At 40.9% G+C, this 14,212-nt stretch overlaps 1 protein-coding gene across 2 annotated transcripts in view; it reads left to right on the plus strand.

The window, feature by feature from the left end:
* Positions 1–14,212, plus strand: part of BLNK (B cell linker) — a 70,496-nt gene that overhangs the window by 38,168 nt on the left and 18,116 nt on the right. For both annotated transcript variants that reach the window (XM_083364598.1, XM_083364599.1), the window contains 6 exons: positions 2,548–2,707; positions 7,002–7,150; positions 10,042–10,129; positions 11,090–11,149; positions 12,022–12,047; positions 12,854–12,876. In XM_083364598.1, coding sequence (XP_083220724.1) covers positions 2,548–2,707; positions 7,002–7,150; positions 10,042–10,129; positions 11,090–11,149; positions 12,022–12,047; positions 12,854–12,876 — 506 coding nt within the window. The remainder of the gene's footprint in view (positions 1–2,547; positions 2,708–7,001; positions 7,151–10,041; positions 10,130–11,089; positions 11,150–12,021; positions 12,048–12,853; positions 12,877–14,212) is intronic.

Genomic DNA, 14,212 nt, shown 5'->3' on the forward strand with positions numbered 1-14,212 from the left:
CGCAAATAGGCATGCTTAAACCAAGAAAAGGCTTTTTCTAAGCACATACCCACCAAAGAAAAACCATTCGCATTCCTTTGTTCTTTTGATAGCCACAGTAACGCTCACCTTGGTCCCACCCATTCATTCATGTCACCTAGCAGAATGTTCTTTTATCCAAATCACATTCATTTATACCCATCTCTGGTTCTTCCACTATCACAGCTCCTATTACCATTCTGTACCTATCAACAATTTATGGATTCCAACTTTCATAGGCAACTGTGAGATGGTATTAATTTACACTTTCTGGCATACACTTAGCCTTTCATTCATCATTAAACCAACATTCCCACTTCCCTGCATGCATTTATCAATTCCTTTTTACAAGATCAGGCTACATCTATTTAGATCTATTATTCTGTTCCCCTTATTTCACAGGTCCCAATATACCTTCTTTGTTCCCTTTCATTCATTAACTTAAGCTCTTCTACAGTCATGGTGTTCCATATGCTATGATGGTTGATGGGCCCATACATATTAAGTTTTAGTATCCATTATGGCTTTGCTAATCAAGACTTACACAGAATGCTTTTTAGTATGCTACAGAAGGCCTTATACCAGGCTAGCCATACTGTATCACAGGCAACATTTTCATCTAAGAATGAGAGCCAGGTTGGTCTAGTGCAGAGGTAGGCAACCTCGGCTCTTTTATGACTCATGGACTTCAATTTCCAGAATTCTGGGAGTTGAAGTCCATGAGTCATAAAAGAGCCGAGGTTGCCTACCCCTGGTCTAGTGGTTAAGGCACCAAGATAGAAATCAGGAGATTGTGAGTTCTAATTCTGCCTTAGGGATTATTTATTTGTTTGTTTGTTTGTTTCAATTTATATACCACCCTTTTCCCGAAGGACTCAGGGCAGTTTACAGGGCAAATTAAAACAGTGCAATGTACAAATTAAAATAAAATTAAATTGATAGCCCCCAAACAGTTTAAAATTTAAAACCATTAAAACCCCTCAGTCCAGGCCGGCTAAATCAAATAGCCAAGTTTTTAGCTCCCGGCGAAACGAACGAAGGTCGGGGGCGATCCGGAGTTCCACCGGCAGCTGATTCCATAGGGCAGGCGTGCTCACTGAGAACGCTCACCCCCTGGGAATCGCCCGCTGGCACTCCCTGACCAGCGGGACCCTGAGGAGGCCCTCCCTGTGGGAGCGCACAGGACGATGGGAAGTGGATGCTGGCAGCAGGTGCTCCCTAAGATAATCTGGACCCATGCCATTTAGGGCTTTATAGGTCATCACCAGTTGGGTGATTTAGGGTCAGTCACTGTATCTCAGTCCAAAGCATCTCACAGGGTTATTGCGGGCAAAATAGGAGGAGGGAGTTAGATATTATTATTATGAATTACGTATATTCATCGCTTTGAGTTATTTATAAAAATAATAAAGACAGGAATAATAAATAATAGTAGGGACACAATTGGTTTGGAGGGGCCAGCAGCATGCTATAAGCACAATCAAAGCCCAGTTTTCTCCCCAGCAGGCTCACGCTATTGCATGCAAGCCATGATCTCTGTTGTAAGCCAAAATACTTTTGCTATCATCCTACCATTTAGAAATAGATGCAATGGCCTATCACCCAGTTACACTGTGATTGAACATTCACATCTGAAAGTAATGATTACAATCTACAGCAGTGGTGCAAACCTATGGCATGCGTGCCAGAGGCGGCACTCAGAGCCCTTTCTGTGGGCATGTGCGCCATGCCCTGGAGATGGCAACTGACCCTCTTCAACCAGCCACCTGCTAACTCGCCAAGGCCCCATGTGGCCGGATGCATCTTAGCACGGCTGATTCCCCCCCTGTCACATCCCTCCTGGCCTTGCATGCTCTCCTTTTCCCAGGCACGACCCACTGCATCACCTCCTCAGCTGTCAGCTGGCCATCCAGCTCAGAGGCGGCTTCTTTGAACTGCTGGCGGTGGGCTGCGGAGCCCCAGAGTGCGCCGGTCGAGGGGCCAGCAGGCTGTGGCTGCTGACAGACACCGTTGGTCCCCATCCGCTCACTGGCCTCTGTGTGCGGGGGCTGATGGTGTCAGGCAGTAGCTGCCCCAGCCCTTGCCCTGCCCCATGGCAATGGCACCCCCACCCTGCCTCGCCCCATCCCACAGGATGAGTCTCCTGCCTACCGCCCCACCTGCCAGAGACCTCCTGGAGCTCCCCCAACCCTGCCCACACCCCACAGGTGTCCCTCCCCATGAACAACATTGAGGTGACCACACCCACTTTGGCCACACCCACCCAATCTGCCATGACCACCACAGCCACACCCACCCGGCACCCGGCAATAAATAAGTGGGTTTTGGGTTGCACTTTGGGCACTCGGTCTCTAAAAGGTTTGCCATCACTGATCCACAGTATGCGTAGGGCACGAAATGATGGGACTTTGGGTAATATTTGGGTGTTATTAAAGCAAGGGATTCTTTAGTTGTTGAACCTCATTGTTCATAGTATATTGAACCATTTTTCACTGTTTCCTAAGAAATTCAGCAATCTTTTGCTTCCAGGACAGCGATTATGAAAATCCAGATCACCCCTCCGATTCTGAGATGTATGTGGTTCCCACAGAGGAGAACTTTGATGACAGCTATGAGCCTCCTCCAAGTGAGCATGAGCCAAAGACAGTCCCAATACCATTCTCATGTGCTGCTCGGGGTGTATATGCAGGTATGTGCGTTATGTCCATACTCCTGTTTCTCAAGATCAAAGTCAATGATAACGGAATTAAAAGAAGCCAAAGAGTTTCAAATGGAGGCAGAGGCTTTTTAAGATTCTGGGAGGTCCAAGGGCAGAACAGCCATTTGAGCGTACATTCAAACTCACACTCAGACATATTTCCACATACATCCATTTTTTCCCCATGGCTTTTGATCCATTATAGCCAATAACAGAATAATCAGGAGCAAGTGGAATAAGCTAAAATGTAAAAATAATTCTTGACCTACACATTTAAATGAATTATACTGCCTAGAATGACAATCACTGATAATTTTAAACTGTCCTTTGGATGAGGTTCTCTCCATGTGGATGACCCCAGGGCAATCTGCCCCGCCCCCTCTTAAAAAACTCATACCCATTCTTTTTCAAGTTCTCAGTTTTAAAAACAATAATCCTCTCAAGCTTCTATTTCTTCTTATCTAATTAGAATTTCATTTTGCTACATTGCCTGAAAATTAATCTTTTTCATTGATTATATCAGTTTCAGATGATTTATGAACATCTTAAATCACATGAAATCTCCAATAATGTCCGTTTATTATGACGACTGCCCAGGAACCTACATTCTCTTTTGATCAATTACCAGCCAATAAGAAGATCTGTCATCTCACTCTAATAATACCATGAACTGTATGGTTAGAAACATTGGGGTCCATATTAGGAAGGGGTACATTAAAAAGTCAAGATGGAAGCTGCAGTTGAACTGTTGAAGACCTTCCCCTTTTTATGTGGGCCATCAACTTTACATTTTTCAAACACATAGGCTCCTAGATAGAGATTTAGTCAAATTATGTCTTCAGCTGGTCCTCACCAATCATGATCGAAACTGGCAATTCTGCTAATAAACACCATGGCCATAAAAGTGAAACATCACACAATTCACGTGAACTTAACAATGCCAGTTCAAGCTGCAGTTATTAAGCAAATGAGCAAGCACTGTAAAGCATCACATCATATGACCACAATTTGCAACTTCTTGCTGGCTTCCCCATTGACTTTGCTTGTTGGAAGCTGGCTTTGAAGGTTGCAAATAGTTATCATGATACTCTGGGATGTTGCAACTATCATAAATATGCACCTGAATTGTGATTACATGACTGGGAGGATACTTTGATGGGCAGAACTTTAGGGACTGGTTGTAAATTTGTTTCAGCATTGTTGTAACTTAAAGGGTTGCTGAATGAGCAGTCAGTAAGTGAAGACCATGTGTATTAGATTGTTTCTGATTATACAGTTTTTCATATTCCCCATTTAGTCCATGGATAATTGTCAGCTCAATATGGATTTTATTAATAGACAAGGAACTAACAAGCCTATCTCAAGAGAAATCATTATTCTGTTGGCAGCTCACTTGGTGTCTTAGGGAGAGCAAACCAAGAGTTGGGAACAAAAGATATTGGGTTACAAAGAACTAGGAAACCACATTACCATTAAAAAGGAGCTTATCTTTTAAGTTGAGACTTCCAACTTAGGTTCCCAATCTATATTTTTTTCCCACAGCACCTTAAAATCTCACCATGAAATTTGATGGCAAAATTTTTAAATAAAGCTTCTGGAATAAAAAATAATAATAATAAGAGTGGAAATGAAACTGAGAGGCAAATCACACTCTGCTTTAAATTTTCTCAACCCTTATTTCCATGGCACATAATTGGGACACCAAAATTTGGACATTGATATAATTCAAAAGTGTGAACTTGTTAATTGTGTGTTTGGGCGTGGTAAAAGAGTTAAAGGTAGAAAAGAGGGATTATGCCTCCTAGACCTAGAGACTTTCTTTCTCATTCCCACCCTATATCTGCACCAAAAAAAACAACATTCCAGAATTTACATTCCATCCTTGATGTGCTGTCACTACCATAATGAAGATACCGTTTCAGCTAGTTGGAGGGTGGGGGGAGAGATAAGGCCCCTAACCTGGGGAAAAAATTGATCACTTCAATACTAAGCTTTAGTTTTGCTCCATCCAAATAGATCTAGTCACAAACCAAATACAGTCATCCCAAAGATACAATTATCCTTGAGGACCAGGGCTTTTTTTCTCATAGAACACTCAGAACGGAGTTCCGGCACCTTTTCTGGATGGAACCTTGTAGGTTAGGCAAGGCAGGTTGTATGACATGTGTGAGTTCCGGCACCTTTTTCTTTTACAAAAAAAGCACGGTTGAGGACTATTTATTAAAATAAAACTAAGCATTATTTGCTTTTTTTCTGAAATGCTTAAGATGGTTTTGGATGGTGCACTTCAATATTGTTAATGAACCTCCAATATTGTTAACGGAACTGTTTTTATCTAAATGACTGAATTCATTTTATCCAAATTGCTATATTAAACTATTGAATTATGGCTATGACAATTCCCACTGCTCCAGGTCACGGTTGTCCCAAAGGTGCTTTTTCAAGAGGCAACTGTACTTTCTTTGTTTTTCCTTGAAGACGTTTCGCTTCTCATTCAAGAAGCTTCTTCAGTGCTGACTGAAGTTCAGTTTGAACAGACATGTCAAACACAAGGCCCGGGGGCCGGATCCGGCCCGCGAAGTGGTTTCATGTGGCCCGTGAAGCCATTCTGGAAACAGTGAGGGAACGGCCCCCACTGCCTTGGCCCAGAGACCCTCCTTCTGCCAGAGACCCTCAGATCTGTCCCACTCCTGCCCAGGCCCCCATAGGCACCCTTGATGCGAACGATGTGTAGATGGCCACGCCCACCCAGTAGGCCATAGGCACTCTAGCCACGCCCACCCAGTAGGCCACGCCCACCCAGCAGGCCATAGGCACTCTAGCCACGCCCACCCAGTAGGCCACACCCACCCAGGCCACACCCACCTGGCCCCCTGAGGGCAGCCGCAATGCTGATGCGGCCCTCAATGAAATTGAGTTTGACACTCCTGAGTTTGAATTATAGGTTCAGGTTGGCTTCAGTGATTGGTTGCCTGGGAAAATCTCAGTGCAAAATAAATCGAGTCAGAATCCTTTTTGGCCCCTTTTTGTTCAACTTATCTGTAAACATAATAGAAACTAACAATATTTTTCAGTGTTTTTTTAATTCCAATTTATCAATGATTCAGTATAGGCTGATGGTATGACTGCTTTTTCAATAACACAAATAGATTTAAGGTGATCATTAAGTGTTGGACCTTTGGTACTTACTGTTAAGAGATGAAACATAAATTTAATCATAATTAAAAACTAAGCTGTATTCTGATATGCATTTAATATACTCCACTTATTTTATGGAATATATTTTTAAAATTTATTCTTTCATCGGCATGGTTTAATTAAAATTGACCGGCCTGAGTCAGATATTTATAAATCACATTTTGTTATTTGGAAGTATCATTACAACAGTGTCAAACAATGTCTGTAGCTGATAGTATATTATAGTTCCAGCAAAGTAACTTGTGTTTTTTTAGCATTACAAGGATAACTTAAGATCCGTGTCAAACTTTCTGGGCAGCTTTGACAAAGTGGGCTACCTGTTGTTTAAATCAAGCAATGCAAGTGGTATTTGATGGGAGTTTGGCTGTGGTAATAATTAGATGTCTTGAATAATCCGATGTTCTTAAGTCAAATTGCAGGTGGAAAAGAGTAGGAAACTCAATGTATTTAACATCCTTACGGAAACTAATCTCATTTAGCATAGAGATAGAGACCACAATTCCCAAACCTGGAAAAAAACAACACCAGCTTAATCATCTTCAAAGCCACCAACATCAATTACTTCTCCAAACCAGATCGTATAGCATGAAAAATCCTATCAGCCCCATTCCAAACAAAAGGGAAGTAAAAACTTTGATTTCACTTCACCCAGCGACCATCTGTGTCCTCACCTCATCTTGCATGTCATGTAGCAAATAACAAACAAAAGTCCCAGCTGTTGAACCAATCTTCCCATTGGCAGAGCTGAAGTCATGCAACCAGAAAGTTTCAGCAATATAAGATCGGTGTTCCAGCAAATGGAAGAATAAACCACCCACAGAGTTCCACAGTTGAAAATGAACTGTTTTAGTGTAGCGTCAAGTACTGTGAAGAAATAAACTTGCTCTGATGTTGCATATAACCATTTAATTTGATGTAGATGTTCTCTTGCTATCCAAAACAGATTCATGTGGTTGCTGGTGCTACAGAACTTGTTAACAGTGTAGTAGGATTCCATTCCATGGAAATACAACTGCATGACAATGGATGGGAATGTCCTTAATATTATTTCTTTTAATTATACTTTTTTTTCTTCTGCCATTCACAGATGACAAACGATCTAGCCAACAGAAGACTTGGCACCCACCTATTCCGCCAAACCAACCTTCACCTCTATCAAAGAAACCAGCCACTTTACCCCTACCGCCATCTGCTGTTCAGAAGCCCAGACTCCCACCCAAGCCAATGGACGACGAGGTGACGCTTCCCATTTTTATTACACTGACAGAGACAGAACAATCAGGCAGAAGAAATCTGCTCTTGCTATTTTTGTATGGGACATTTATATTCCGCTTTTTTCACTTTTTTTTCTCCTTCTGTAAAAGGAGGTTGCATGGCAAATTTAGTCATACCTAAAGCTGCTGCTAATGACAAAGCAGGCTGACAAAGATGGAGGACAACCAGGCACAGAGAATCAAAAGAGATTTCAGTTGCAAAGCTACTAAATTATACCTAACTTATAATTTGGAAGACAGCAAGACAAATTACTTGAGTCAACCAGCTTGACTAAACCGAAAGTAGGCAGCCTAGGCCTGCCCCCAAGATGCTTGCTTTTGTTCCACCTAATTTTTTGAAAAAGTTTAAAAACAAAACCAAGCAAAGACATGCTGCAAAAGAAAGCATCCATTTCTAAACATTCTATTTATCAGCAGAAATGGCTTTGGATCCCACAGAGAGTAGTAGAGAACATTCTGAGACCAGGTTGTCTTCTTGAAAGAGAATGTCTTGTGTCCATATTTTGCATCCTTACCTGGGGTGGGAGGATCTTGTTACAGTAACTCATGCTTTTGCCATTGCCTGCTTAGACTATTGCAACGTGTTGTATGTGGGACTGCCTTTTAAGATCGCTCAAAGGTTGTATTTGGGTTGACCATATGCTGACCAGCATTCACTGGTCACGTCACCCCAGATCTCCATCACCTACCCTGGTTACCAATAAGCTTCTGGGTGGAATTTAAAGCGCCAGTGTTAACCTATAAAGCCCTACATGGCTTGGCAGTTTGTGATCTATAGGGTCATATTCTCTCATTGAAGTTAGCCTGACCATCTACCCAGAAGAACTGTTCCTCTTTAGGAAGGGGAGGGAAAGAAGGCTCAGGTGGCCTGCATTGGTGGTTACACCGTCTTTTGGAACAGCCTCCCAGTCAATATCGAACTGGTTCCCATCCTGCCTGCATTTCAGAAGTAACTTGAAGCACAAAACTGAAGCTTTGGAAGGACATGATTCCATCCTCATTGGCAGCCTGTAGACACAGTCAGTCAGTCCATCCAAACACTTTGAGGCCACCTAAGAAATTGATTCATTTGCTGTCATCAGCTACTAGGTTTGTTATGCTAAACAACTGAAGTACATCTTGTGTTGGATAACGGTATTTAAAAGCATGGGAAACTGCTTTGGCCAAAACATTAAGAAATTAAGAATCTTTGAAGGACTGTACCGCTGAGCATAAATACAACCGGTGCTGGTCACCGTTTCCAGCTACATTAATTTATTTTATTTATTTGCCAAATTTATATGGTTGCCCATCTTGCCCAGAATGACTCTAGGTTGCATACAATACAACCAAGAATTAAAACATTTTGTAAACCATTAAAACAATGACCATAGATAAAACAATCCTATGAGAGGGAAGTTTGCATATAGGATAACCCACATAAAGGCTGCCTAGCGTGCAGGAGATTCAAAAACTACAGATATTTTTTTTTCCTAATGGATTACCTTCATGTTCTGAACCAGCCCTCTTCTAGCAAACCCCTATTCAAAAAGAAGAGACTGGAGAGCGTCCAAGGCTAAAAGGCTTCTGCCAAGATTTAATTACGCAGTTAACAAAAACACTAGAGCTTGTCTTCTCAAGCGGAAAAGTTGCTTTCAGCAACCAGCCCCTCCCCAAACACTCCTTTTATAGAGAGCTCAGGGCGTGGTCTCCCTGTGCCTCCTCCCGAGGAGTCCCACATTCTTTCTTTGTTTGTTCCTGCTCGACTGCCTCCTGCGTCGGGCGTCCTTGAACAGGGCCAGCTGTGGGTCATCATCTTCCGCACTCTCGGGCTCACGCAGCTGAGAAGAGGGCCCCGGCTGGGAACTCTGCCAAGCCTCCACGCCATCATCAACCGGTTCGTCTCCCACACGGTCCTCCTCCCCCTCATCTGAGTCCTCCGACACATCTGAGCCGGCTGCCGAAACCACAGGCTGGCCCTGAGTCACAACACTTCATATTTACAAAGGTTCTCAATAGAAATATTGATTATAAGTCTTTAAATTGCTTGAATATCTTTTTAAGATCACTCATTGTTATATACTTACATACACGTGTGCGTGTATGTGTTTACCTAGATTTTTTTTTCTGCTTAACTTTGGTTTTTATTGTTGGTATGGCCTCTTTTTTTAACCAGATATGTTTTATTTTTGTCTTGATGTTTTGCAAATAAGCAGAAAACCAAAACCTCTAATAAAATTCCAGGTTAAAAGATGCTGGTGCAATATAATCAGATAGATCTTTAGAACACAATTTTTCCCTCTACCTCCACAGCCATTTAAGATTTGAAACGAGGTTTCTAAACTGAGCTCCAAAACAGGCAGGGAAGCAGACACCAAAGTTTAACATGAATTACCATTTTATACTTTCTGCATGTGTCTCCAGGAGGATAACAGGCTGTCCCCCTTACTTCCTTGCAAGCACGATATAGGTAGTCCTTGGCTTGCAACCATTCAGGTTACAATGACACTGAAAAAAACAGCTTACAACTGACCCTCACATTTTCAAGCATCGGAGCATTCCCCCCCACCCCGTGATCATGTAGTCAAAGTTTGAGTGCTTCACAACCAGTGTGAATTTACAACCGTGGCTGCGTCCAAGGATCATGTGATCACCATTTGCCATCTTCCCAGTTGTCTCCCAATAAGCCAAGTCAAGAAGGAAAGACCGATTTACTGAACGATTGTGTGTGATTCAGTTCACAACTAAGTTCCATTTATTTTAAAGTTGAAACATTATGGCACGCATAAAGCTCTACCGAACGTGGAGAGAAATGCATTTGTTTGCCTTATGTTAAACACACCAATATTAAATCATCGCTGCATTTTCTTTTAGGCAGATTATGTTGTACCAGTTGATGATGATGATGATGAAGATAATTATATAGAACCCACAGAAGAAGGCACTTCACAACCTGTAAAACGTAAGGTTTGGATGATTTTCTTTGCAACTTCAGAAAGCCAGGGATGTGACTAAGGCATTGACTGAAATATGTGAAGTATATTAAATAAAACCTGTTATCAGAGTTTTGTATTCAAATCACGTTTTTCCTTTTCTTATGAGAAGATAAGGACTTTAAAAGGGAAAAGGGAAGACTGGGTAAAGAATTAGAGCCAAGTTAAAAAAAAATAGCTTCTATGAGAAATAAAAACAGTGAGAATTAAATTCTTGGCAGCTTTATAAAAGAAACTTGTTGGGGCTTGCCAGACATGCTACTTTCATTGTACTGAATATAATATATTATGCTCTAGGATAGTCTTTTTCAAACTTGGCAACTTTAAGATGTGTGGACTTCAAATCCCAGAATTCCCCATGCTGGTGAGGAATTCTGGGAGTTAAGGTTCACAGATCTTAAAGTTGCCAAATTTGCTCTAGGGCAGGGGTAGGCAACCTTGGCTCTTTTATGACTCGTGGACTTCAACTCTCAGAATTCCTGAGCCAGCACAGCTGGCTTAGGAATTCTGGGAGTTGAAGTCCACGAGTCATAAAAGAGCCAAGGTTGCCTACCCCTGCTAGGGTTTACAATGCTTCAGAGGAACACAAGGAGAAATTCATAGCACCTCCTTCAAAACAGATGCATCTGTACCTGAGATCATATAAGTACAGTTGTTTTCAGGAACTGCAGAAAGGGGTCACATTTCTGTGTCTGCACAGCTGGATTTTTTCCAGCTGTGTCCTTATATATTGGGAAGAGGTACGTGCAAATGGCCACTGAAATTAGAAAAACGTGTATATTACTCATCCTTTTGAAAAAGCAACCTGAATTTTCAATGAAATGAGAAAAAGTAAAACCTTAGGTAATTGATCGGGGGGGGGGCTCAACTGTGTTTCTGGATTTTGTCTTTCTCAGAGATCTCTAATACTTTGCTTTGATCATTTTTAGCACCTGTGGTGAACAGATCGACCAAGCCTCCCTGTTCTGTACTATCACCTTCCACACTAGGTATGACAATTTTGCGTTTATCTTCCCAAAAATCATGCAAAGATGCAATTACTGGGTTGTGAAATAAATTTAGTTTTAATTCTAGGCAACCAAATTGGTTACATTCCCTTAAAGGAAAGTAGGATTCCAAAGGGAAATGAGTTATATTTTTTTAAGAATGCTTCCCCATAACTCCGGAAATTTGCTCTATATAAGGCACCAGGCTACAAAGCCCCTCCCCTTTTGCCATACATATGTACAAAGGGGCAGGATTTCAATCACATTGTTGGGGCAACAATCTTTTCTGGTTTGGGCCTTTTCCCCTTCAGAGGCTGCTGAATGCAGGATTTGAAAAGAAGCATAAGGCTCATGCATGATATCCTGCCTTTAGTGAAATGATACAGAGATATAGCCGAAGGCTTCATTTCATGTTAATTATATTTTTAGCATGAGCTGCAAGTATCTAATATTTCCTTCAAAGCCATCTCTTAAGGCCGCAGTTCTTCTGTTTATTCAGAAATTATTTTCACTGGATGTGAAAATATTTTAATTCCTAGCAATTCCTTTAAGTCAACTCCTGGTGACTGCATTAAAGACATTTTCTTGGTACCGTTGCAAAAGTGATTGGCCCTTGTCTTCTTCTGGGGTGTTCTTTCAGTGCCCCAGCATCTAGTCAGAATTTGGAAATCTAGGGTTAGACTGGGAAATCAAAAAACCTAACTGGAAGAAGGTATAGGCAAAGCATATCTACATATTATATAAAATCACCAGAAAACCTGGATACTTTATATAAAGGATTTCACTGTTAATCTAAAAATGAAATCTTTGTGTCATTCATGTGCCTAGTTTTGCACAAAAATGGCTTATTTCTGTTTTTATCCTTTTGTCTGCAGATGTATATGAAATCCCTGAGGAAGAGGTAAGATGCTACACACACACACACATAGTATATATACTTTAAAAGTATATATATATATATATATATATATATATATATATATATATATATATATATATATATATATATATATATATATATATACATAGTATATATACTTTAAAGGTATAGTATATATATATACCTTTAATTCTTTGTTAGCAATCTAAAAAAATTACACAAATATGAGCTGTCACTGTTGTGACTACTGCCTGTTGATGGCCTTCGGTTAGGCTGAAACAGGAAATAAAGATTTGTCCCATGTTTGGGGCCTAGCAAGGTAATCTAAATAGTTAACAAGCATTTAAGATAGATAGATAGATAGATAGATAGATAGATAGATAGATAGATAGATAGATAGATAGATATAGATATATATCACATATGTTCAAAATTGCATTTTATAGGTAGTGTTCAAGAACACAAAACACAGTTTTCAACTCTTTTCCCAAAATGGCACCAATGAGATCCATTTCTAAGGAAAGATGTGTTTAAATCTTACATATTTTGCAATAATAATTAAAAGAAAAATATGTTAACAATGCTTATTAGTTTTCTAGAGTAAAATAATAGTAACAAAGGCTTGGATCAGCAATTTTGACGTGTTTATTTGACCTGCTTTTGAAATTCACTACAGAAGGGACATTATATCTCAAGGTATATGAAGTAGTTGTCACAGCATCTCCTACAAATTGACAAGAACTGACATTTTAGGGGAAATGTTCCTTAAGAAAATTAAAAACTTAATGCAATTTGTGAATATTAATCTAATTCATTTTCTCCAACAGAAGTCATCACCTCCATTACCCAGGTAACTTACTACTCACTGAAATTATAAGTAAATGTTGCTACATAGTAGAGGTTATTTCCCAGTTTATTTTCTCCTTAAAAAGTCTTAATGTAACGTAGATAATTGTAATTTTATGACACAGTGGAATTTTAGTACAATGATGTATCGCAAAATAGCTGATGTGAGGTCAGGCATAAGACAATTTATGCTAGAATTTGAATATGATGAGCCCAGCTTTTTCCATGTGCTGCTTCTATGTCTCAGTCTACACACTGTGCATATTATATTAAATATATGACTAATAAGCTGCACACTGAAAAAATGTACTTTAATTCTACATGATCCCCCAGCAACTGATATTTGGAGAACTGTATGAGGCGGAGTTAGAATGTCGGAGAAAGAGTGGAGTCAAAAGAGGAATCAGCGTGGAGTCACTATGTGGGCACAAATGGACTAAGTACAACCCCTCTTGAATTCCGTTAACCCATATAAAGCACCAGAATATTGCTAACTGTTAGTTGACTAATATCCTGTGCATAGGCATGAGCAATACATTACTTTAATTGGAACTTAATGTCTGGCCTTGGTCTTTCGCACCTCACATTAATCTAGTTAACTATTGGTTAGCACTATTTTGGCACTAGATAAGGGTTAACAAAATTCAAGAGGGGTTGGACTTAGACCGTTTGTGGCTATGTAGCAACTCTAGGCCAGGGGGTGTCACGACGTATCGCGTTGATACGTGTTGTGACATATGGTGACCTTTTTCCCCTTGCCAGAGCTGGGGTGAGTACAGCTTCCCTGTGACGCATCCGGCCTGTGGACCGGCAGTTTGATACCCCTGCTCTAGGCCAGGGCTTTTCAACCTTTTTACCCATTGTACCACTTTTAGGATATGGCAACATCCAAGTACCACCAGTCGCCTAGCAATGTGTCAAAAAAGGAAAAAAGTGTTGAAGTATAGGTAGTCCTCAACTTACAACAGTTCGCTTAGTGACTGTTCGAAGTTACAATAGCACTGAAAAAGTGCCCCCCAAGCCACAGCCGAGCAAGACACCTGCCTGCTCGCCCAGCGGCGCTCTTCCTCCTGTCCGAGGTTTTCATTGTTGTGAGCATTTCTGTTGAGGATTGGCAGTGGGGGGTGTTGGTGTTTGGTTTTTATTTCCCCCCCGCCCCTCTGCTGGGTGGTTGCAGCAGGTTTTGGTCACTTCACATGACCCTGGGACACTATGACCATCATAAATATGAATCAGTTGCCAAGCATCTGAATGTAAATCACAAGACCCTGGAGATGCTAAAACATTCCAGCTGATTGGCGCTTCTTCTTGGCTCAGCTGGAGCCTGGCACTGATCCTGG

The sequence above is a fragment of the Vipera ursinii genome (assembly GCF_947247035.1).
Source record: "Vipera ursinii genome assembly, chromosome: 5".
NCBI lineage: Eukaryota > Metazoa > Chordata > Lepidosauria > Squamata > Viperidae > Vipera > Vipera ursinii.